The 26,223-nt window shown below is 33.2% G+C and overlaps 1 protein-coding gene across 1 annotated transcript in view; it reads right to left on the bottom strand.

Annotated features, from left to right (window-relative positions):
* LOC143062176 (uncharacterized) overlaps positions 1-25,888 on the bottom strand; it is a 45,841-nt gene extending 19,953 nt beyond the window's left edge. The window contains exons 1-4 of the mRNA XM_076233969.1: positions 25,809-25,888; positions 16,228-16,386; positions 10,607-10,727; positions 8,325-8,425 (exon numbers count right to left, since the gene is read on the bottom strand). Of these exons, the coding sequence (XP_076090084.1) occupies positions 8,325-8,425; positions 10,607-10,727; positions 16,228-16,323 (318 nt within the window). The 5' untranslated portion in view covers positions 16,324-16,386; positions 25,809-25,888. The remainder of the gene's footprint in view (positions 1-8,324; positions 8,426-10,606; positions 10,728-16,227; positions 16,387-25,808) is intronic.
* Between the last annotated feature and the right edge of the window lie 335 nt (positions 25,889-26,223).

Here is a 26,223-nt window from a genome sequence, read left to right as displayed (position 1 = left end):
TTGTGGTATTGAACCTTCTGAAAAAATTTCATGAAGATCTATTCACTTAAACTAAAGTTATTATCCGGAAACCATTGTGTCTTCGGACGACGACGACGCAGACAACGACATCATACCATTATACGATCCCCAAAAAAATTTTGGGGTCGTATAAAAATGTGTCAGATAACCCTGCCTACCAACCAACATGGCTGACATCGCGAACAGTAGAACATAGGGATAAAAAGCAAGTTTTGTCTATTATTTTGAAACGTTATAAATAGAAAAAATATGAAAGGAAACAATATGTTCAGAATAATAAGCTCTACCAATTGTCCATATATACGTCAAAACTGTTAGACAAATTCTTATAGGAGTTGTTGTCCATATATGACTAAATTTTACGATTTTTTTCTTCATTTTTGCCTTTCATCATGAAAACTATGATATTTAGAGGGAAAATTTTTTTTTCTGTTATGCCTCATTATGATAGATAAATAAACACTCAAAATCACAAAAATGATCAGCAAGGCAAGACCCTTTAAATAAGTCGAAGAAACTAGACAGACTAAAAGATCAGTACTACAAGATCAACAAAATAGAGATTTTTGTCATGGTGTATTCTTGTCTACAATGTTGGAGAGTGTGCTTTGTTTGATATTCCCATAGACCAAGGTGAGTGACACAGGCTCTTGAGAGTCTCTAGTTAGATATTACAAAGCCACTTGTTTGATTTATACAAGAAAAAATAATTCAATGACATCCTATCATTTTCATATTTATAAAATGGAAATTCTAGTGGCAATGATATATCAATTTTAAGACAATTAGTAGGACATGTTTTTGAGAAAAGGCAATCTAAAGTTAAATTATTCATTATTTTTTGCAATATTTACTTGCATCACTATATCTAATAAACAGCTGCGCCATGAGCACATGATACGCCCAACGTCTGGTGTGGAAGTTTAATGCAATAATCATAAATAGTTTCCGAGAAAGTTTTTAGCAATAACCATATATTGTTTTTCAGATACGGCGGGAGATGTGAAACCCTCCCTCCCTCTTTTATTTTTTTACAAAAAACTAAATTTCACTTAAATAAAATTTTGAATCGAAACCAAAAAGTATACAGATCTTTAGATTAATATAACAAGGAAGTGTGTAAAGTTTAAAGCAATAATCATAAATTGTTTTTGAGGTACGGCGCGACATGTAAAAAAAACCTCCCCCTTTTTTACAAAATACTCAATAACTCAAAAATAAAATTTTGAATCATCACCAAAAAGTATACAGATCTTAAGATTGATATAACAAAGAAGTGTGTAAAGTTTAAAGCAATAACCACAAGTCATTTTGGAGATACGGTGCGACATGTAAAAAAAAAAACGTCCCCCTTTTTTACAAAATACTCAATAACTCAAAAATGAAATTTTGAATCATCACCAAAAAGTATACAGATCTTAAGATTAATATAACTAAGAAGTGTGTAAAGTTTTAAGCAATAATCAAAAATCGTTTTTGAGATACAGGGCGACATGTGAAAAAAACACCCCCCTGTTTTAGTTACAAAGTGCCGTAACTCAAAAAGTTTTAATTTTATTTTCACCAAAAAGTATACAGATCATTTGACCATCATAAGAAACAACTATATTAAGTTTCATGAAATTGGATAGTCATTCTCAAGTTACGGTGCGACATGTTTACGCCTGACCGACGGACAGACAGACGGACGGACGGACGGACAGACGGACGGACGGACGGACGGACGGACACCGGACATTTGTATACCATAATAGGTCCCGTCCAAATTTTGACGGGGGTATAAAAACTAGGGATGGCAACAAGTACTCAAGTACTCCGGTACTAGCTCGGAATGCCGAGTACTCAAGTACAATTTTAGTACTCGGATACTCCTTTGCCTGTTATAAATCTTGAGATAATTCTCCTAATATTTCCGCTCACTTTCTGTTGAAATTTCCCCTTCCTAATACTATTTTAAATTCATTAACAAGTTCATACTTTTATCCTGAGACTTCTATTTGGTACTATGCAGGGGCGGATCCAGAACCTCGATTTCTGGGGGGCACCATGAAACCAAAATTTATATATTTTTTAGAGATGTATACATGTATATATGCGAGTGTGGGTGGGTTTGTTTAGTTGTTTGGTTTTTTTTTTTTTTTTGGGGGGGGGGGTCACATCATCGTTTTCTATTTTTTTATAACTATTTCACTTTATACTTTATTATTTATCTTTTTTATATTCGTCCTAAACATGCATCAAATATTTGCCACTGGACTTTAATTAAACAACCAACAATCAATCAATATTTTCATTATATTTCATCGCCTCTACCTTCTTTTATCTATACTGTTTGGCCTCCCTTCCAGGCTTACTTTTTTGCACAGAATTCTTATCTCTGTAAAACACCTTCATATCCTTATATATGGTGACCTATTCATTTCCTTGTACATGTACGTACATATGGTACTGTAATTGAAACAAGAAAAATAAACAAATATAACTGTATGTTTGGGCTGTATAAGTCCCAGATTCTGTTTTAAAGTAGATCTTATGGAAATAAAATAGCATTTATAAATGATAATTTATTAGAAATTTAAATATCAATTCATTTTTCCTGGACATGGTGAAAAGGGGGAGGGGTAAAACAAATTGTTAATTTTCCATGAAAATAAGAGGGGAAAGAAATATGACATGCCGTTTAAAAAAACCCAAATCTTATATGGTATTAAAATAAACAGCTGCGCCATGAGCGCATGATACGCCCAACGTCTTGTGTGGAAGTTTTATGCAATAATCATAAATAGTTTCTGAGAAAGATTTAAGCAATAACCATATATTGTTTTTGAGACACGGCGGGACATGTGAACCCCCAACCCTGTTTTTTTTTTTTACAAAAAACTAAACATCACTAAAATAAAATTTTGAATCAAAACCAAAAAGTATACAGATCTTTAGATTAATATAACAAAGAAGTGTGTAAAGTTTTAAGCAATAATCATAAATTATTTTTGAGATACGGCGCGACATGTAAAAAAAACCCTCTCCTGTTTAACAAAAAACTCAATAACTCCAAAATAAAGTTTTGAATCATCACCAAAAAGTATACAGATCTTTAGATTAGTATAACAAAGAAGTGTGTAAAGTTTTAAGCAATAATCATAAATTGTTTTTGAGATACGGCACAACATGTAAAAAACCCCTCCCCCTTTTTTACAAAATACTCAATAACTCAAAAATGAAATTTTGAATCATCACCAAAAAGTATACAGATCTTCAGATTAATATAACAAAGACATGTGTAAAGTTTTAAGCAATAATCATAAATCGTTTTTGAGATATGGTGCGACATGTAAAAAAACCCTCCCCCTTTTTTACAAAATACTCAATAACTCAAAAATAAAATATTGAATCATCACCAAAAAGTATACAGATATTAAGATTAATATAACTAAGAAGTGTTTAAAGTTTTAAGCCATAATCAAGAATCATTTTTGAGATACGGTGCGACATGTGAAAAAAACACACCCCTGTTTTAGTTACAAAGTGCCGTAACTCAAAAAGTTTTAATCTTATTTTCACCAAAAAGTATACAGATCATTTGACCATCATAAGAAACAACTATGTTAAGTTTCATGAAATTTGGATAAGTCGTTCTCAAGTTACGGTGCGACATGTTTACGCCGGACAGACAGACGGACGGACGGACAGACAGACGGACGGACACCGGACATTTGTATACCATAATACGTCCCGTCAAAATTTTGACGGGCGTATAAAAATAGTTTAATTTGTTTGCTGAATAAATTCTCAAAACGAGTTTTGAAATTGAAGAAGAAGAAATTTTATTTGTGAGTACTGTATTTTGGAATGAAGAGATACCCAAATATAAATGCATATGCCATCCTTATCGACTTCAAACATATAGTTGTACCTATTTAAAAAAAAAACATCGGAAGTTTCACCTGGTAATCGTAATTATAAACCAATAAAAAATCGTACTATTCGAATCAACATGTAAATGTATTTTACATAAAAGCCTTTGAAAGCAGACATTACACACAGGTGTCAATATTTACACACCCACCGATAATTTGTCATAAATCACACATGTGGACGCTGGTATTAATTACATAACGGCCAGTTTAAAAATCAAGCTGGGATTAATTTCCGCTCTGGATAAGAAGATTCAATAGCAATAAAATTATGTTAGATTTTTTTTTGGTGACCTGAACTGGGGGGGGGGGGGGGGGGGCACATGCCCCCTGTGCCCCCCGGTAAATCCGCCACTGCTATTAAATAGAAGTCCGTTCCTTCTGAGGGGATGTCTTCATGTGCACTACTTGTAACAACCAGATGCTCTGCAGGGCGCAGCTTTATACGACCGCAGAGGTCGAACCCTGAACGGATGGGGCAAGTATGGACACAACATTCAAGCTGGATACAGCTCTGAATTTGGATTGTGATTAAATAGTTGACACAGCATAGGTTTCTGACACAAAATGAATGTGGTCTAATGAACTTTAAATTATTTTTTTTTGCTTTTGAGCAATTCACTATGCTGTTAAATATTAACCCTTTCAAAAAAAACATATTTGAAGATATTTTCTTTTTAATTTCTGAAATCTGAAATACGAAAAATTGAACCCCCCCCCCCCCCAAATTTTTTTTCACCTCCCCCTTTCCCTTATTCCAACCAGATGCTCCGCCGGGCGCAGCTTTATACGACCGCAGTGGTCGAACCCTGAACAGTTGGGGCAAATATGGACACAACATTTAAGCTTGATACAGCTCTGAATTTGGATTGTGATGAAATAGTTAACACAACATAGGTTTCTGACACAGAATGAATGTGGTCTAAGAACTTAAACTTAAAAACTTAAAAATTCAAATTGGACATTTACCAATTATGGTCCAATATCCAAAATCTAAATACATGGTTAGATTCAGCATATCATAGAACCCCAAGAATTAAATTTTTGTTGAAATCAAACAAAGTTTAATTTTTGACCCTTTGGACCTTAATGTAGACCAATTTGAAAACGGGACAATACTGTGCAATTGAATATTTCTTGCTATTGAGCAAAACTGTGCAATTGAAAATTTCTTGCTATTGCGCAATATTGTGCAATTAGACATTTCTTGCTATTGCGCAATACTGTGCAATTGAAGATTTCTTGCTATTGCACAATACTGTGCAATTGAAGATATCTTGCTATTGCGCAATACTGTGCAATTGAAAATTTCTTGCTAGTACAATACTGTGCAATTGAAGATTTCTTGCTATTGCGGAATACTGTGCAATTGAAAATTTCTTGCTATTGCACAATACTTAAAATAATAATTTTGGACCCCGATTTGGACAAACTTGAAAACTGGGCCCATAATCAAAAATCTAAGTACATGTTTAGATTCAGCATATGATTTCAGAGAAATTGAAATACTTATACACAACTTATTGTCCTGACACTAGATAAATGCTTGTTTTGGGCCCCTGTGGGCCCCTAATTCCTAAACCTTAAGGACCATAACCCCAAAATCGATCCCAAACATCCTTTTGTGGTTATAAACATTGTGTTAAAATTTTATTGAATTCTATTTACTTATACTAAAGTTATTATCAGGAAACCATCAGTCTTTGGACGACGCTGAAGACGACGACATGATACCAATATATATATATATATATATATTGTATAAAAAATAGAAAGTCAAACAGTCTTTCATCTGAAGTTGTTGACCAGATCATATTTCTGAACAAGAATAAAATTAAAGTGCCCTGCGGGGAACCCTACTGATTAGATTTTTTTTAACGGTGTTTGTACACTGATCAACACTTCCATGGATTAATAACACATCACAAGCCGTAAACTTACCTTTTTTTTGTTAATCAAGCCTTCTATGTAAACGTTATTGGTATGAGATGTAGGTTTAAATTAATTTAAGGGGGTAGACCTGGGTTCAGGGAGATAACTCTTTAAATCAGTTATGCGTTTGTAAAAGTCAAGTTTCGTCAATGAATTTAAAGCATTTACCTGAAACAGGTTGAAAATAATCTATGTATCCTAGAAGCTAAGAACATATTTATGAAAATGGCTGACACAAACGTACTGATGATTTTAAAGAGTTACTTTCCTTAACCTAGGTCTACCTCCTTAATTACTCCTTATTTGAAACTTAATTATTGTTTTTTTTACAATTTAAAAAGAGGCTACAAATACGAGAGCAACATTCAAACTCATAAGTTGGAAATAAACTGACAGCGCCATGGCTAAAAAATAAGGAAAAACACAAACAGACAAACGATAGTGCAAAAAAACAAAACATAGAAAACTTATGACTGAGCAACACGAACAAGCACAAGTAATTTGAAGTCCAATATTGTTGTTGCCAAATTAATGGACAAGTCGTAATATAGAAAATACCAACTCAACGAGAACAGATGATACATATTGTCTACTTTGTCGGACTTTGATATGCAACTATTTATGGTTTTATTGGCATGTTTCTAATTTGGTTCATGAATACGTACACACACAATAATAGCTATTATGATAGGTTAATTGTAGAAACGGCGGTCGGTAATTCATTGTTTAATTAACACAAAAAAGGAGGGCCAATACACATAACAGAGGATCAAGTTATTTTTGTAGTACGGTTTGTCTTTCGTTATGTTTATGAAGATAATAACAACAAGAATGTGTCCATAGTACACGGATGCCCCACTCTCACTATCATTTTCTATGTTCAGTGGACCGTGGCATTTAAATTAGAAAGATCATATCATAGGGAACATGTATACTAAGTTTATAGCTGATTGGGCTTCTACTTCATCAAATACTACCTTGATCAAAAACTTTAACCAAAAACTTGAACCTGAAACTGGCACTATCAATATCATTTTATATGTTCAGTGCACAATGAAATTGGGGTCAAAAATCTAATTTAGCATTAAAGATCATATCATAGGGAACATGTGTACTAAGTTTCAAGTTGATTGGACTTCAACTTCATCAAAAACTACCTTGACCAAAAACTTTAACCTGAAGCAGGACAGACGGATGGACGAACCAACGAACAGATGGACGGATGAACGGACCCACAGACCAGAAAACATAATGGCCCTCTTCTATTGTAGGTGGGGTATAAAAACACCGCATCTCACATATAATCTAAACTTTTCAATCCACGTTTAAGATTCATCCGAGTACTTGAGTACTCGTGAGTATCATGACCGAGTTTCCAAGTATTAAATTCGAGATCTTTTGACATCCGTACAAAAACACAAAAATGTCACCTTTCAGAAGGTTTTTATGAAGATAAATTGTTTGTAGTAGAAATGTGTTGTAGAAATTGATTTCAACTTTACTTATTTTCCTTTCTGCTGTCTGCTTCTTCATTGTTTCAAACCATATCATTTTTCACTTAAAAAAAAAACGGGGAGACCTGGTGGTCAAGTAGTGGTCTAAGAAGTGTATCTACAGAATCACTTGCCTTTCAACACTGAAATTGTGAGTTTGAACCCAAAACCTGTGTTGGATATGATCTTAATAAAAAAGGATGGCCAGTTTTCTTGCCAAAGGTCAGTGGTTCTCTGTGGTCACTTCAGCTTCCTCCACCAATTAAAACTGGTGGTCACAAAATATCAAAAATCGATGAAAGTGGTGTTTCACACCAACAATTGAATGAATCAAATGATCAACATGATCAAAGCAAAATCTTTTATTGATGCATATATATAAGAATAACATATTTTCTATTGTTATTTTCATACAACATCAATTTATTTTTACATCGTATAATGCTATGATGTTTCTGGACAATAACTTCAGTTAAGTGAATGGATCTCTGTGAAATTTTACCAGAAGGTTCAATACCGCAAAAGGAAGGTTGGGATTGATTTTGCCGGTTATTGTACCAGCAGCCAATCTTCGACTCTCTGAAATCACTGCTACCAAATTAGCATCTCTATGTCTAGCATGAGGAGACTTTCGTCTCATGACTAGACAATACCTAAACCTAAAAGTGTTGTCATTTCCAACTTTCACATTTCTATGTTTAGTAAACTCTTTAATCAGAGCAAAAAAATGAAATTAGCCATATAATTTGAGAAGTCCTCATCCTAATGAACATGTATACTTAGTTTTAAGTTGGTGTGACCTGACCTTCATGGTAAACTATCTCAACCAAAAACTTTTAATCTGATAATAAATAAATTTGAGTTGGAAATGGGGAATATGCCAAATAGACAACAACCCGACCAAAGCAGAAAACAGCTGAAGGCCACCAATGGGTCTTCAACACATTGAGAAAGTCCCGCTTACCTGCTGTTGGTGATGACCTTCCAGTTCTTGTTTTTGATCCAAAATCTTTATACCAAACGTGTCACATAAAACTGTTAATTCTTGCTCAGCTTCATCTACATCTATCAACAAATACAAAGTAGAATTAACACAATGAGTTCTCTGTTCGGGTTAATAAAAATAGCAATGAATTACCTTTTGGTAGGTTAATTTAAGAAGGAGACATTTTCCATACTAAGCATATCCCAACTCTTAATTCAAAGTATAGAACACCATGAAGCAGTTTAATGGCTTACACATTACAACTCATCACTACCAAGTTGATAAATATGTTCTGTGTTACTTGAGAAAAGTGTGACAAAAATTGTTAAGTTCATTCAAAATATTGAAAAATTCAAAGTTTCTGTTAATAGGAAGTAGGTGTCAGACAGGAAGTAGGTTTCAGACAGATCCTTAAATCCTCATTGGATTTTCACAGCACTTAACCAAAAATGTTGTATAATGTGTTAGGCACCCCTGACAAACTAAAACAGGTAGGCTGTTCATATACAGCAATCCTTAACCAGTCAACACTGAGGTTGTCAGTTCGAAATGCAAATGATCGGTGCAATCGACTCAATTTTATTGGGCTTGGATTGGTGATTTTTCTGCCAAAGATAATCGTTCACTCCAGCTCCCTCAACCAATAAAATCTAGTCACAACCAGACAGCTTATAATGATAAAAGTGGCTTTAACTTCCAACAATCAATCATGTTTTATTAAATTTGAACATACTTATTGTCATAGTTATTTTTAGTAACTTTGACCTTGAGCTTATATATAGTGAACTTAAATCAAGTGATTTTTCTTCTATTATATGTGACAAAATATTCAAGTAAGGTTCCATCCACTATATAGTATTTGATATAAACCATTAAAAACTAGAGGCCCCAAGGAGCCTGTGTCGCTCACCTGATATTTTTATTTACAACTGATGCATGAAATAATGCAACTGTTATACTTTTGCTTCAGTTTCAGAGTCTGAGATATAAGTAAAAACTGCATTTTCTCCCTATGTTCTATTTTTAGCCATGTCTGCCATGTTGGTTGGCAGGTAGGGTCATCAGAGAAATTTTTTAAACTAGTTTGGTAAAATCTATCTCTGTTGTTACAGGAGATTTTTGTAAAAGATTACAAAAATTTACGAAAAATTGTTAAATTTTGACTTTAAAGGGCAATAACTCCTTATGGGGTCAACTGACCATTTTGGTCATTTTTACTTATTTGTAGGTCTTACTTTGCTGTACATTTTTGCTGTTTACTGTTTATCTCTATCTACAATAATATTCAAGATAATAACCAAAAACGGCAAAATTTACTTAAAATTACTAATTCTGTGGCAGCAACTCAACAAGGATTTGCCTGATTGGTCTGAAAATTTCAGGGCAGATAGATGTTGACCCCATGTCAAATTTGCTCTAAATGCTCTAGTTTCAGAGATATAAGCCAAAAACTGCATTTTACTCCTTTGTTCTATTTTTAGCCATGCCAACCAATTTGGTTGGAAGGCAGGGTCATCAGACACAATTTTTTAAAAACTATATACCCTAATTATGATTAAGGCCAAGTTGGGTTAAAAATGGCCCAGGGGTTTCAGAAGAGAAGATTTTTGCAAAAGCTAACAACAACGAATGACAGATGACGGATGCCAAGTGACGAGAAAAGCTCACTTGGCCCTTCGGGCCAGGTGACTTCACAAAGATAAGTGAAACTGGTGATGCTTCAGTGTTTGGCAGGGTATTCAATTAAAGCTTGTTTTTACTCTTAACAAAAGTATGTTTAATTGGAAAAGTTTGCCGGGAAAACTGTCGTGCCGAACAAAAATCCCAGAAGCTATTTTTTTTCCGAAACATATGGAATATAGTGGAGATCTGGGTCAGCATTATCCTATCGATAGACTTTTTGAAAGATATAAATTCTTCTGGAACTTATGACTGTTTGGATGCTTTGACGTTTGGTGTAAATACATGACTGTAGGCAATGTTCACATTTCAGTGCATAAGCTGCTGAAGTGATCTTGACCTTTGTATAAGTGACCACAAATATTTTTTCAAGTTGCATTACTAAACAATTTTGTTTAAGATTTATGTATGTCTCAGAAGATATTGTCTGGAAACATAACTTGTTTAACCATTTAAAAATTAATTACAAAAGTCATTTACTTATACTACATGAACCATAGTTTAAAGTTTCAAGTTGTTCATCATCTTTTAGACAATTAGGTGTTGTTATCTTATTATTTTATAACAACTGAATTACCCACCATCAAATATTGTATTTCGAAGGTCTTGAGTGTCTGCATGTGTCCACAAAGGTTCAAATGTCGTCTTTATAAATCTGACTAGTTCGGTACATACACACAAAATTTTTTCTTTTATAATTTTCTGCAATTATATAAAAAGAGTAATTGGCATTTTCTTCAATACTTAAACAAAGTAACCTTCATGGTTTCTACAAATAATTGTATGAAATAAGTTTGATTGTAACTTCAACAACAAAAATGTGTACGTATCATGGAAAGACACCCACCCACACTGCACCAGATTTCATTTGCAAAATTTCATTGAATACATATGATATGTTTTTTGCCATTGTAATTACTATCTTATTGATATGAAATCTACAGTATGCAACTGTTTTAATTGCATGAGTATATATATCATTCTTCTGCATTGCCATTGGTCAAGAATGATGTAGTCAGAATGGGCAAGACTACTGTTAGATGGTGCAGCATTGTAATCACAAATGTTGGCTCAATCTGCCAAAAGTGGAGATGATATATCATTATGTGAGTATAAATTTTTGAATAATAAGAAAACATGGCTAAAGTAAATAAAGGACAAAGTTCACTTTGAGCAATGACATACTAGCAGGCGGAAACCCGGTTGAAATAGAACAAAAGAATCGAAGCTCTTTGTTAGAAAAAGCGATAAATGCTTACTGTAATGTTTACTATAGTAACAAACATTTTAAAAGTTAATAGAAACAAACAAAATGACATTTCTGTTCGAAAACACCATTTGCATAAGTTTTCAATTTATCTATTTCATAGTTAAGCAAAACAATTAGATATCAAGTCGACGACATGGGTATCTATCAAGTTAAATGTAGAAAACGCATAACCTTCGATTTTTAAGTTGTTTTTTTACGGCGGACGGAGAACATATCAATCTATTAGTTCAGTAATTTTCGTGTCTGCCCTTCCATTATGTGACTCAAGAAAAAATTCCCAAAAATGTGTAACAATTGTCTCGAAAAGAGAAAATCGAGTGCACCTTTTTACGTTAGGGCGTGTTTGAGTTGAATATTTTGTCTTGAAAACGTATAAAGCAAGAGTATTTGATACATCATCTCGCTACAGATTCTATCATTTTTATATATCAAGGCTACAGGTTGAATTTATTACATCAAAAATTCATAGTACTAAAAGATGAAATATATGGGTCAAGTGAAATACCTTTCTAATGAATCACAAAAAAAAGAGTAGGTGTGTTCGAATAGCTAATTTTTATTAAAAGTACTTGACGACAGTCTTTTAAGTTGGATGGTAAAAATGCATATCTTCGAAAAAAAATCATTTTTTGTGTGTGATAATTAGGGTTTATAGTCTTCAACCACTGAAACTTATTAGTCTGCCCTTCCACAAAATATTTATTTAGAATTTTTTTAATTTTTATGAATTTTCGCAAATTCCACCTGACAACCGATTAGACAATAGTTTTAAGTGGTCTCAATGCAGACAAGAACATTAACTGATGCTCATTAGCTAGTAGATACATTTTTCTTTTAAAATACAAATGACATATAAGGATCGTAACGGTGCTATGTGGACAAATTTATCGGTTTTCAAGAGCTAAATTGGCAGCGCGTCATCCCTACAATGGCTTCCATTTCTACGATTGTAAAAATGAACTGGCGTAATGGGGAGATAATTTTGACGAAGTAGAATCCTGACTGCTAGGATATGTAAACACTTCATCATTTTATTGTTTCGAATTAGGACAACATATTTCTAGAATTTCTAAAGAAAAAGAATAAGATGACTAAAGACACCATCTTGTGTAGTAAAATTGTGAAAATGCAGAGAAAACTTTTAATGTTTATGTCACAATATTTTTGTTCAAATCATGACATAAATTTTAGTAAACAGATTATTATGGTATTTGTTATTATAAGTTTCCAGTTTACAATGAGAATAAACTTTTACATAAATAAATGAGGAATGTGTCCATAGGGATACAGATGATGCACCCCGCTAGCACATGACATTATAAAGGGGCATAACTCTAGAACCGTAAAAGTGACACTACCAAAATTTGAACTCAAACTGAGCTTTGTGGTAATCAGCATTATATATACATTTCATAACATTTAGTTGAGACAAACTTAAGTTAAAGAATGAAAACGAAATATTCAACAATTTTTCAATCTGTAAAGGGGCATAACCCTACAAGTGTAATCAAAGTGCTTGAAAGCACTGAAAGGTAAAGATTGCTTTTATTTATCAGTGGGAGGCAAAATTCAACATCGCATTGTGTAAAGCATTGATTGTAGTTTATTCAACTATAATCATAGATTGGTTGAAGCAAACTAAAGATTGAAAACAGAAAGGAATAAACTGCTTCACTGAGCGCAGCTGGATACACCCGCAGAGGTCCAACCCTGAACAGTTGGGGCAAAAATGGACACAATATTCAAGCTTGATACAGGTCTGAATTTGGATTGTAATTAAATATTTGACATATTATAGGTGTCTGAATAAATGTAGTCAAAGAACTTGAAATTGGTTATATGAATTGAATTTATATTCAATTAAAGATTTCTTGCTGTTGTGCAATACACTATGCTGTTGCTCAATACTTTGTAAATCTGTTGTCAGACAATAAACAAATAAAGGGAGGTTATCTTAATAGATATAAACAAGGCATGAAAATTTAATGAAAACTGTTCAAAGCACTTTTAAGGGTATTGTCAAACCAGATGCTCTGCAGGGCGCAGCTTTATATGACCGCAGAGGTTGAACCCTGAACGGTTTGGGCAAGTATGGACACAACATTCAAGCTGGATTCAGCTCTAACTTTGGATTGTGATTAATAGTTGACACAGCATAGGTTTCTGACACAGAAAAAATTAAACCCCCCCCCCCATTTTTTTTCACATCCCCCTTTCCCTTATTCCAAAACTGATCTCAATTCAAATTTCTAATGGAGTTTGCAACAATAACTACTCTTTAAATACATCATAAAATATTAAAATGTAAAAAAAGTGCTTGTTATCACTGAATGGTAAAGATTTTTTTAATTTATCAGTTGGAAGTAAAAGTGAATATACATTGTATATTGTATAAAACAATGATTTCAGTTGATTCAACTACTATTCTGGACAAAGAAAGATAACTCCAATTGAAAATTTCTTGCTATTGTGCAATTAGATATTTCTTGCTATTGCGCAATACTGTGCAATTGAAAATACTTGCTATTGCACAATACTGTGCAATTGATGATTTCTTGCTATTGCGCAATACTGTGCAATTGAAAATTTCTTGCTATTGCACAATACTGTGCAATTGAAGATTTCTTACTATTGCTGAATACTGTGCAATTGAAAATTTCTTGCTATTGCACAATACTTAATATAATAATTTTGGATCCTGATTTGGACCAACTTGAAAACTGGGCCCATAATCAAAAATCTAAGTACATGTTTAGATTCAGCATATCAAAGAAGCCCAAAAATTCAATTTTTGTTAAAATCAAACTTAGTTTAATTTTGGACCCTTTGGACTTTAATGTAGACCAATTTGAAAACGGGACCAAAAATTAAGAATCTACATACACAGTTAGATTTGGCATATCAAAGAACCCCAATTATTTAATTTTTGATGAAATCAAACAAAGTTTAATTTTGGACCCTTTGGGCCCCTTAATCCTAAACTGTTGGGACCAAAACTCCAAAAATCAATCCCAACCTTCTTTCTATGGTCATAAACCTTGTGTTTAAATTTCATAGATTTCTATTTACTTATACTAAAGTTATGGTGCGAAAACCAAGAAAAATGCTTTTGTGTGCCTCTTTTTGGCCCCTAATTCCTAAACTGTTTGGATCTCAACTCCCAAAATCAATCCCAACCTTCCTTTTGTGTTCATAAACCTTGTGTTTAAATTTTATTGATTTCTATTCACTTATACTAAAGTTATTGTGCGAAAACCAAGAATAATGCTTATTTGGGCCCTTTTTTGGACCCTAATTCCTAAACAGTTAGAACCAAAACTCCCAAAATCAATCCCAACCTTCCTTTTGTGGTCATAAACCTTGTGTCAAATTTTCATAGATTTCTATTTACTTAAACTAAAGTTAAAGTGCGAAAACCAAGAAAATGCTTATTTGGGTCCTTTTTGGCCCCTTATTCCTAAACTGTTGGGACCAAAACTTCCAAAATCAATCCCAACCTTCCTTTTGTGGTCATAAACCTTGTATTTAAATTTCATAGATTTTTATTTACTTAAACTAAAGTTATAGTGCGAAAACCATAAGTCTTCAGACTACGACGACGACGACGACGATAACGACACAGACGACGACGCCAACATGATACCAATATACGACCAAAAAATTTTCAATTTTTGCGGTCGTATAAAAACTGGAAAATCACCCTTTTTTTAATGAATAAAACCCCATAACTCAAAAACATAAAATCTAAAATTTATAAAAATCAAAAGGCAGCTTACATCAATAGATATAAACAATTCACCAAAGTTTCATGAGAACTGCTGAAAGCGTTTTTTAGTTCTTGTCTGAAAACTGGAAAATCTCCCTTTTTTTAATGAATAAAACCCCACAACTCGGAAACGAAAAATCTAAAATTTATAAAATCAAAAGGGAGCTTACATCAATAGATATATACAAATCACCAAGATTTCATGAGAACTGCTGAAAGCATTTTTGAGTTATTGTCCGAAAAACTGGAAAATCCCCCTTTTTTTAATGAATAAAACCCCACAACTCGAAAACGTAAAATCTAAAATTTATAAAAATCAAAAGGGAGCTTATGTCAATAGATAAAAACAATTGACCAAAGTTTCTTGCAAATTGGAGAAAGCATTTTTTAGTTATTGTCCAAAAACTGGAAACCCCTCCTTTTTATAATGAATAATGGGGCATAACTCTAGAACTATAAAAGTGACACCAACAAAATTCAAACTTGATTTGTGTTTTGTTGTAATAAGCATTGTGTATAAGTTTCATAACATTTGGTTGAGGCAAACTAAAGTTAGAGAACGGAAACGAAGAATTTAGTAATTTTTCCATTCCTAAAGGACCATAACTCTAGAGCGGTATAAGTGACGCCACCAAAATTCAAACTTGATCTGTGTTTTGTGATAATAAGCATTGTTTAAAAGTTTCACAACATTTGGTTGAGGCAAACTAAAGTTAGAGAACGGAAACTAATTATGGGACGTACGGACGTACGGACGTACGTACGTATGTACAGATGGACAAGGGTAAAACTTAATGCCCCCTCCCCTATGGCGGTGGCATAAAAATATCTAAGGTAACAAGTCAATGACTTCATGCAAATACAGAAATCTAAATATACTGACAGACTGTCCAAAACTGGCCATTTTTCATAGCCCCAAATATAGCTAGCCGGTTTTTACTGTATCACTTTTATGAATCATGCATATGTCTGTGATAGGTGAAACACCAAGTCAAAAAGGTTGCATTAACTTCTGAAACATGTTAAAATGACAACTCCATATTTGTTGTCACCTTCAGCCATACACAAGCAGGACACTGGATGTCCATAAAACATGACAGTATTTAAAGCAAAGGTCAATTGCAGTGTTCAATTAATGTGTTACCAAAGGTAGAAATAATTAATACCATCAGAGTTTCTAGTTCTGCTACGATCTCTTTTGACACTTCTTGGAACATGTCTTTTCTCTGTATGTCAATCCCCTTTTCCAATGTCATCTTCATTCTTTGTATAACTTTTTTCCCCTTGTCTGCACTGCACTCCTCATAAATTTGTTTCAATCTTGACTACAAGTATACAGAAAGCAGGATGACAGGTTGATCTCAAATATGTCTATAAAAATACAGAAAACCAGACCCTCCAAGGAACCTGTATTTATGTAAAGCATTGACTTATGTTTTAGTTCAATAAAAACAAAAGAAAATGCACATTTAAACATTATTGAAAAAAATTAGAGGTTGTATTAAGAAGCCTGTATCATTAACCTAGCATTTTTGCATAGAATTATTACAATGCAACAACAATATTTTTGGTAATGGTAAACTGGGTGCCCTATATGTTTCTTTATCATTTTTTCTTAACAGAGCTTTTGTGTATCCATTATCCTGTTCTAGCTATATACAAAATGCATATAGTTACTTGAAATTGGCAAAAAAAAATAAAAGAGGGTTAAAATTGTGATACAGATACAATGACTCCTGTGAGTTGCTTAAAGATTTCATTAATTTTGACTTATCTGTGCATCTTTTTTTACTGTAAAAGCTGCCTGCCCCCTTTTTTTTTCAAATATCATGATGTCCATATACAATAAGGAGATGTGGTATGATTGCAAATGAGACAACCATTCATCAGAGATCCACTGACATAGCTGTCTGCTATGGGTACACTTAAAATTATTAAAACTACACTGTTATGTGTATGGCCAACTAAAATTAATTCGATTTTCATCCAACTTTTTGAAAAAATGGCGCGGGTGGGAGGATTTATTTTTTATTTTTTTATGTTATATGAAACTATTTTGTAAGGTGTTACTAATATGTAAACGTTATAAAATGGCTTATTTTGCTCATTATTGAAGGCCATAAGATGACCTTGGCTATAGTTCTTAATTTCTGTGTTATTTGGTCTCTTGTGAATAGTGTCTGATTGGCAATCATACCGCATCTTCTTTTTTATATTATATTTTATTCCAGACACATGCACAATAGAAATTTCAACTTCCAATATCTGCAGAATTAAACTGACCAAAAGGTCACAGAAATAGTCTTCAATATCAGATGATCCATCTCATGTGACAAGATTCAAATTTCATTTCTTTGACAAATATCCATTGGGAAAATTATCCAGCAGTTGACCATATCAAAGTGAATGACAATAAAAGTTAAATTTAAATAAAACTATCTGTTTTATTAAACAAAACAAAAATGATATTTAAATGCAATGTATTACAAATTTTGGAATGTATCAAAACAAAGAGTTCAAACATATTTGTAACAATGTATGATTTATAGAAAATTTTGGTTTAATATTTTTCAAAGTCATTCAGGATTAAATTTGTTCCTAGTACGTCTTTCGACAAGTTCTCTTTACAACCAGTACATATCGGATAATATTTATTATCTTCGTCTTCATGACCTGCCTCAGCAGGTCCAAGCTCATCAGTTCCACAAAAGAAACGAACAGCTTCAAAACCAGCAGAATAATAAGTTAATTCAACAGTACAGTTACCGGTACATGTTATGTTTTTTCTTACAAACAGTTTTCAAAATATGGGTTTCCTCTTCAAGATCTAACTCATCAAATGAGAAACCAGATGTGTACTGAAGATCAGTTAAATAGTTTGATAGTTGTGTCCTTCTGACACCCCTTACTACCTTTTTGGAGTAGAGAACTCTAGGTTTATCACAATCGGAACATAGATCAACCATTTCCACATTTTTAGCATACCGAGAAGATGGAGAAAATGGTAATCCATGTTCAAATGATGGTTTGCCAGCAAGTGATGGTCTATATTTTACTGAAGTTGGCTTTCCATATTACTGATCAAATGATTTATATTTGTTACAATTAAGCCGCTCTGGGTCCAGAAGATGAAAAAGACTTTCAAACATTTCATTACTTAAACGACGTTTTTTGTAAACATGACATGATGTTTTACAACATTATTTACACTAAAAATGTACTGAGCGATTTTAAAATGATCATTCAAAAAACTGATCAACAATTTTCTTTTTTTAATATCCTGCTGAGTACTATCTGTAACTTTAATATCCTGGTCTATTTTCAATATTTCTCGTCTGAAAACAAATATATCACCCCCTGTTGCTGGATCAAATACCTTTAAGTTTTTATCTTTCCATTTGAGCCTAGTTATTACATTTGACAATAAAATACGAACAGGCTCTACTGAGTCTAGAACCTCTTCCTCAACAGTAGGATATTTTTCTGCTAGTTTTCTAATTTCACCTAATGAATTTACAGAATGTAATTGTTTTTCATAGTGCTCTGTTTTTTCACGCATCAGTCCTACTGACTGAAAACCCAGGTTCATTATTCTTTATTTTGTGGAGGGGTTCTAGCAACACAAATCATATCATCAAATATAAGAAACAGGCAAATCAAAGACATTTGAACAGAAACATATGTCAATCTATGGTCGGGACCCCAGTCGCTGTAAAAAATTAAAATGGGCTTGATCTAGAAATGAATTTTTCAAAATTTTAGACATTTCAGATGCATGTCGCCATGGGGAAGAAGATTGAAATTCTGTTTCTTTTACACCAACAAACACTTGCCTACCATAAAATGTTTGTTCAATTATTATCTGGAATCTCTGAAAATAAATATATACACTTGGAAAATTTTGTGAAGTCGTGATCAGCAACTTCAAATTTCTTTCCCATGGCAACAATGACTTGCTTCCCCCTTTCCACAGTTGCAACTGGATATCCAGGCTCCCCAACTTTCAATTTGTGCTTATCATCCATACACAAAAATTACAAAATGGTTTATACATTATTGCAAACTCTTTTTGGTACATAACCAGATGCTCTGCAGGCCCGTAGCCAGGATTTTCCAAAGGGGGGTTCGTTTGACTCACAAACTCGACTTTAACAGTCACAATTCGAACAGAACATCGACTTTAACAGTGCTTATTAGTTTTCAAGGGGGGGTTCGTCCGAACCCCTCGAACCCCTCCTGGCTACGGGTATGCTCTGCAGGGCGCAGCTTTATACGACCGCAGGGGTTGAACCCTGAACGGTTGGGGCAAGTATGGACACAAATATTCAAGATGGATTCAGCTCTAAATTTGGATTGTGATTAAATAGTTGACACAGCATAGGTTTGGGACAAAGAATGAATGTGGTCTAATGAACTTAAAAATTTTTTTTTGCCTCTGAGCAATTCACTATGCTGTTGAATATTAATCCTCTCAAAAAAATGTTTGAAGAAATTTTCTTTTTATTTATCAAATCTGAAATGAGAAAAATTTAACCCCCCCCCCCCATTTTTTTTCACATCCCCCTTTCCCTTTTTCCAAAACTGATCTCAATTCAAATTTCTAATGGAGTTTGCAACAATAACTACTCATTTAAATACATCATAAAATATTAAAATGTAACAAAAGGTGCTTGTTATCACTGAATGGTAAAGATTGTTTTAATTTATCAGTTGGTAGTAAAAGTGAATACACATTGTATATTATATAAAACAATGATTTAAGTTGATTCAACTACTATTCTGGACAAAAAAAGATAACTCCAATCAATTGAAAATTTCTTGCTATTGCACAATATTGTGCAATTAGATATTTCTTGCTATTGTACACTACTGAGCAATTGAAAATATTTGCTATTGCACAATACTGTGCAATTGAAGATTTCTTGCTATTGCCCAATACTGTGCAATTGAAAATTTCTTGCTATTGCACAATACTGTGCAATTGAAGATTTCTTGCTATTGCTGAATACTGTGCAATTGAAAATTTCTTGCTATTGCACAATACTTAATATAATAATTTTGGATCCTGATTTGAACCAACTTGAAAACTGGGCCCATAATCAAAAATCTAAGTACATGTTTAGATTCAGCATATCAAAAAAGCCCAAGCATTCAATTCTTGTTAAAATCAAACTTAGTTTAATTTTGGACCCTTTGGACTTTAATGTAGACCAATTTGAAAACGGGACTTAAAATTAAGAATCTACATACACAGTTTGATTTGGCATATCAAAGAACCCCAATTATTTAATTTTTGATGAAATCAAACAAAGTTTAATTTTGGACTCTGATTTGGACCAACTTGAAAACTGGGCCAATAATCAAAAATCTAAGTACATTTTTAGATTCAGCATATCAAAGAACCCCAAGAATTCAATTTTTGTTAAAATCAAACTAAGTTTAATTTTGGACCCTTTGGACCTTAATGTAGACCAATTTCAAAACGGGACCAAAAATTAAGAATCTACATACACAGTTAGATTCGGCATATCAAAGAACCCCAATTATTCAATTTTTGATGGACCCTTTGGGCCCCTTATTCCTTAACTGTTGGGACCAAAACTCCCAAAATCAAACCAACCTTCCTTTTATGGTCATAAACCTTGTGTTTAAATTTCATAGATTTCTATTTACTTATACTAAAGTTATGGTGCGAAAATCAAGAATAATGCTTACTTGGGCCCCTTTTTGGCCCCTAATTCCTAAACTGTTCAGACCTCTGTGAACTCCCAAAATCAATCCCAACCTTCCCTTTGTGGTCATAAACCTTGTGTTTAAATTTCATTGATTTCTATTCACTTATACTAAAGTTATTGTGCGAAAACCAAGAATAATGCTTATTTGGGCCCTTTTTTGGCCCCTAATTCCTAAACTATTCGAACTAAAACTCCCAAAATCAATCCCAACCTTCCTTTTGTGGTCATAAACCTTGTGTCAAAATTTCATAGATTTCTATTTACTTAAACTAAAGTTATAGTGCGAAAACCCAGAAAATGCTTATTTGGGCCCTTTTTGGCCCCTAATTCCTAAAATGTTGGGACCAAAACTCCAAAATCAATCCCAACCTTCCTTTTGTGGTCATAAACCTTGTGTTAAAATTTCATAGATTTCTTTTCATTTTTACTAAAGTTAGAGTGCGAAAACTAAAAGTATTCGGACGCTGACGACGACGACGACTACGCCAACTAGATACCAATATACGACCAAAATTTTTTTAATTTTTGCGGTCGTATAAAAATAGCAGAAGCATATTGCATATCTGCATGAGTCTTTCTAAATTGGCGACTTTGAATCATAAATTTTACTTTTAACTTGCCTGTATATCTATAAGAAGACTGAAAATTGGCATGTCGTGGCCAAAATTGCCAACACAACCATTGCTGTGAAGGGACTAAAATGTTTGGTGGTAATTTAGCTTTAACCTGTTCATAAAGATCTCTAACTGAAAAAGCATCTGCCAAATCAGTAATAACATCACCCTCCCTTATCAATTTTGTAATGCCGTCTGTCATCTACAGCTAATTCAAGCTTCTCATTTATATAGTTTTGGCATTCTGAAAGAAAATCATTATACTTTTCGGGTTGACCCCGGTTTTTTAATCTTAAGTCACAAATAATTTCAGAGTCTTCATTGTCTAAAATTTCACTAATGCGCTTGTCAACTGCTGTCTGTGATGCAGACTGGTCCCCAGTGAAACGTCTATAAGCCTCTCTTTAAAAAGCATGGAAATTGTGCGACCAAACAAAGAAAGAAATTCACCTCGCATTACCCGACTGTGATACACTGGGAGTTATTTACGCAAAATGCATGTTATTTGCATGTTCTTTGTCAGTAAATCACTCTCAGATACCATTGAAACTTTCCACAGAAACATCAAGTGTTCTTTTGATCCAGTATATGTAAATTGACAGCATTTTACCGGAACTATTAGGCCTTTGAAATAGTCATATCTTCTGTTTGGTTCACCCGGATAGTAGTCATTGACCACAATAGGAGCAAAAAAGTCACTATGTATAATAGCAGTATGTAATAAATTGTATCTTGATCGCTTTGTTGGATTGATATTAGACACAGGTGCTAAATATTCCCACCTCTCCTTATCCCCTTGGAAAACTTGTTTTTTCGAAGCACTACATTCTGATCGGTATTGCTGTGAAACTAAAAAAAAATCATCATACTTTTTCAAATTTTATCCAAATTCTAAAAGAATAGTTTTTATTGGCAACATCTTAAATCATTAAATAATTTGTTCTTTTGGTTTAATTCATGTTTAATGTTAGGCAGATGATCAGTTTTATTTGCATCCTGCATTAAAATCAGCTTTAGCATTATTTACACAGTTTTCATTTTCATCTTTATTTACCTTGTATTCAATGTAGGGTCCAAGACAAGGTACCGCATCACAAAACTTTGTGCAGGGATCGATTTCCGTATTCAATTCACTTTTTTTTGTTCCAATGTGTGCCATTATTCTAGCGTTTTACATTTCATCCACTGGCGGTTTATGGTCCAGATTTCCTGACACGAAGTCATTATATAAATCAAAAACGTTTTTTTCATCATTGAAATTCGTAGCGTACCACGATTTCTTTTCATTCACACCGCATGCTACTCTAGGGAAAATGGTAGTTTTTAATTTCCCCAGCATTAGGTTGGCCTTATGTGTACCCAAGGCAGGTGAAGGAAGTCAAATTAGGAGCGCTGTGACTGGATGTAAGGGTACAATATATTTTCTATTTATCTATGAATAACTGCAGTGTGTATATTTACAATATAAATTTTGAAACCTATTGAAATATTTTCTGGAGAATTATTCGAAAAACTTCCAAAATTTCATAAATTTGGTGCAAAATGATGGTGGGCCTGGATAACATAAACAAGCTCCGTTTAAAGTTGGTCATGATACTATTTGGCTATAATTTTTAAAACAGAATAATAAAGTACTAACACAACATATAACTGATTTATCCAGGTTTTTATCTTAAAAAGTGGTAAATTTAGAAAATGTTAATATTGTCGCCAATGGCAGAATAAATAGTACCGTTTTCCCTCTAAGTATCACGAAAACCATGTTGAATATTGTTACTGGATGTTAACTAAAAACGAAATTGTCTATACGGATACCGGTAACAGAAATGAACATAATCCAGGAATTCGTAAAATTTAAAAATCAAAGAGCTGATAGCTCTGAGGTGGAGGAAGGTGAATAAAAGGTAACTTGAATTACCATAACAGCAGCCCCACTAGCCCAGCCTATTTTGTTCCATTATCGTTATGACATATTTTTTTTCTTCAAGCAAGAATGTGTCATAAGTACATGGATTTCCCATCCGTACAATCATTTTCTATGTTCAGTGGACCCTGAAAATTAGGTAAAATCTTTAATTTGGCAGAAAAATTAGAAAGATCATATCATAAGGAACACATGTGTACTAAGTTTCTAGTTGATTGGATTTCAACTTCATCAAAAACTACCTCGACCATAAACTTTAACCTGAAGCAGGACGGACTGACAGACCAGAAGACATAATGCCCATAAATGGGGCATAAAAATAGTAAGACTTGTTACATACCTGCCACTTTTGAAAGTTCCCATGGGGGTTTTTAGTGCGCGATAACAATTTTAAAGGTTACAATTTTTAGCGAAGTATTTTGCACGATCTAGATTGTGTAGAAAAAGTGTCATATTTGTATGATGAGCTTACATGCCTTTCCTTAAGTCTGTTTGCATGATTCTAGTTATTAAATCAGTAGAAAACATGAACATGTAGCTAGCAGACCAGGGTTTATTTTCTTGTGTAAGAATATATGATGCTTGTTGAAATTTCCAATTTTGAATTATGCACAATGATGGACCTTTTACAGGTTGAGAACAACACTCCAAATGAGGGGTTACCCGCATGGGAAGACCATAACAACCCACTGTAAAAAATGAGCACCTTTATATTCATATTAGTTGATGAAACTTTCCCAAAGAACTATGCATCTATCACGTATTAAATGGTCAAAACATGTCAAAAGAATTTTGTGATGTTTCTAAACTTATATCTTCTTTTTTATTATTTGATTGAATACAAAAATAACGTATTATGTCAATAAATTAGTGAAAAAACTACTATCTTTATGGTAGTACTGCATCATTGAATTTTGTCAATCAGCCATGCTTTTGTCCTTAAGCTGTTTAAGAACCCTCTTTGCAGATGAAAATTCACCTGCGGCAGTGCCATGTTCACAATTTTACAAGATGAAAACAGCAAAGTTCAAAATCTAGCATGTTAGAATAATCTTCAGAGAAAACGTTTTTGATTGGCTTATTAATTTGATTATGAGAAACACAGAATTTGATTGGCTGAACACGATTGGTTTACCTTGGGAAGAAAATAAGGAACAGATGATTTTCACTAAATCTGTTTTAGAGGTTTTTTTTAACGATTTTTAATATTTTCTAATACATGCAAGGACGTATTATAAAACGTCCTTGATAAGAGTGAAGAGAATGAACACAGGGCGAACTATATGGTCGAAAGAACTCAGGACGAACAGACCAAGGGTGAACATGTAAACAGGGCGAGTCGACCCGATCCAAATTCACGCATGCATACTACAAATATCTACATTAAAAACATCCGGTTCCAAGTAAACAAACAATGTTCATATAGATGAGATGAAATCTAATAATTTACATAAATAAAAGGGTACATATTTACGATAGTGATTTGTTTTTCAATCCTAATTGACAAATAAAAAGATTCAGATGCTTAATCATGTGTAAAAATCGGTGTCAAGAATCGGAAGTTGTTATGAAATTGTAAAGCACAGAAACGGATGCGGCATTCAGAGGTTGTAATGGTTGTAAAGTCGGCACCATAGGTCTTCAGAAGACTTGAAGTCTTCTTCCACCAAAAAATTAAAAATCGGGGCAGCACGATTTTCGAGGGGCGGGCGGGATGAAAATCTATCAATTAATTTAAATTGGCCTATTAGATCACTTTTATTCTCTTATGGTTGTGGCCTTTTATCTATTTCTTGCATGGATAAATATTTTTCTATCACACTGCATAGAGTGTGATACAAAAATGTGATACGAAAATCTGTGTTAATTTGATTGCCTTACAAAGTACTATAAGATCATATTACAGCGTTTCCACAAACTATTCCCTAGGTCATTGATGACTTTCAAAGGTTAAGATGTATATTTAGTCCATGGCAACAGACATATGTGATTTCTTCAACAATATACAAAACACTCATATTTTTCACATGACAATTTTTTTTTTCAGACAAGCGTACAAAAAGTCTTAAAATGTCTGATGTTTAAATTTGACACCGGAAAAGGACATATGGTGTCATATTGGAATGTGGAAAAGACTAGATCAACATTATGCAGAATTTTTTATTCAACATAATGAGTGTTGACCATACAAGAAAAAGGTTTTACAACTTGTGAAAATGAGATATTGCTTGATATGAACTCTTGTTATTTAATTTTTAAAAATAGTAATAATAAACTCACGAAAATTAAATAACTCAAGTTGACATCAAGTAATATCCCATTTTCACCCGTTTTAAACCTATAGATGTACATGTAATTCAATATTGGTTTATGGAGTTGTTGATTAAAACAAAGGAAAGCAAATACTACCGTATACTTTACTACTAAAGAAAGGGGGGTCAATAGGAATACCATAACAAATTGAGTAATTCTACCTTAATTTTTGGTGATGACAATCTATGAATTTGTCTCTGACTGCTTTCCACAAAGTCTTTGAGCCCAACAATTCTATTCTGTAACTGTAAATAAAAATTATGATATTTCTATCAAAAAAAATATCAAAGATATTCAACAAAAAGTTTTGAAATTACAAGAGAAAATTCTATCTGATTATTACACCTTGTTAGATAGGCCGTCTTCATTTATAAAATAGAATTAAAAATCAAAACACAAATGGAGATTTGCATGTAGTCTCATTTTTGAACTGAATAAATGTTTGCCGTGGCCATTTGCAGGCACATTTGAAGATATAAAGAATCAAGAGAAAGGTAAAGCCCCAGTCCCACTAGACCACGATCGCACGACGCTCACCACGATCTAAAATAAATTTAGAGGTCGTGGTTTGAGCGG

The sequence above is a fragment of the Mytilus galloprovincialis genome, chromosome 2 (assembly GCF_965363235.1).
Source record: "Mytilus galloprovincialis chromosome 2, xbMytGall1.hap1.1, whole genome shotgun sequence".
Classification (NCBI taxonomy): domain Eukaryota; kingdom Metazoa; phylum Mollusca; class Bivalvia; order Mytilida; family Mytilidae; genus Mytilus; species Mytilus galloprovincialis.
This window is presented reverse-complemented; position numbering and strand designations above follow the sequence as displayed.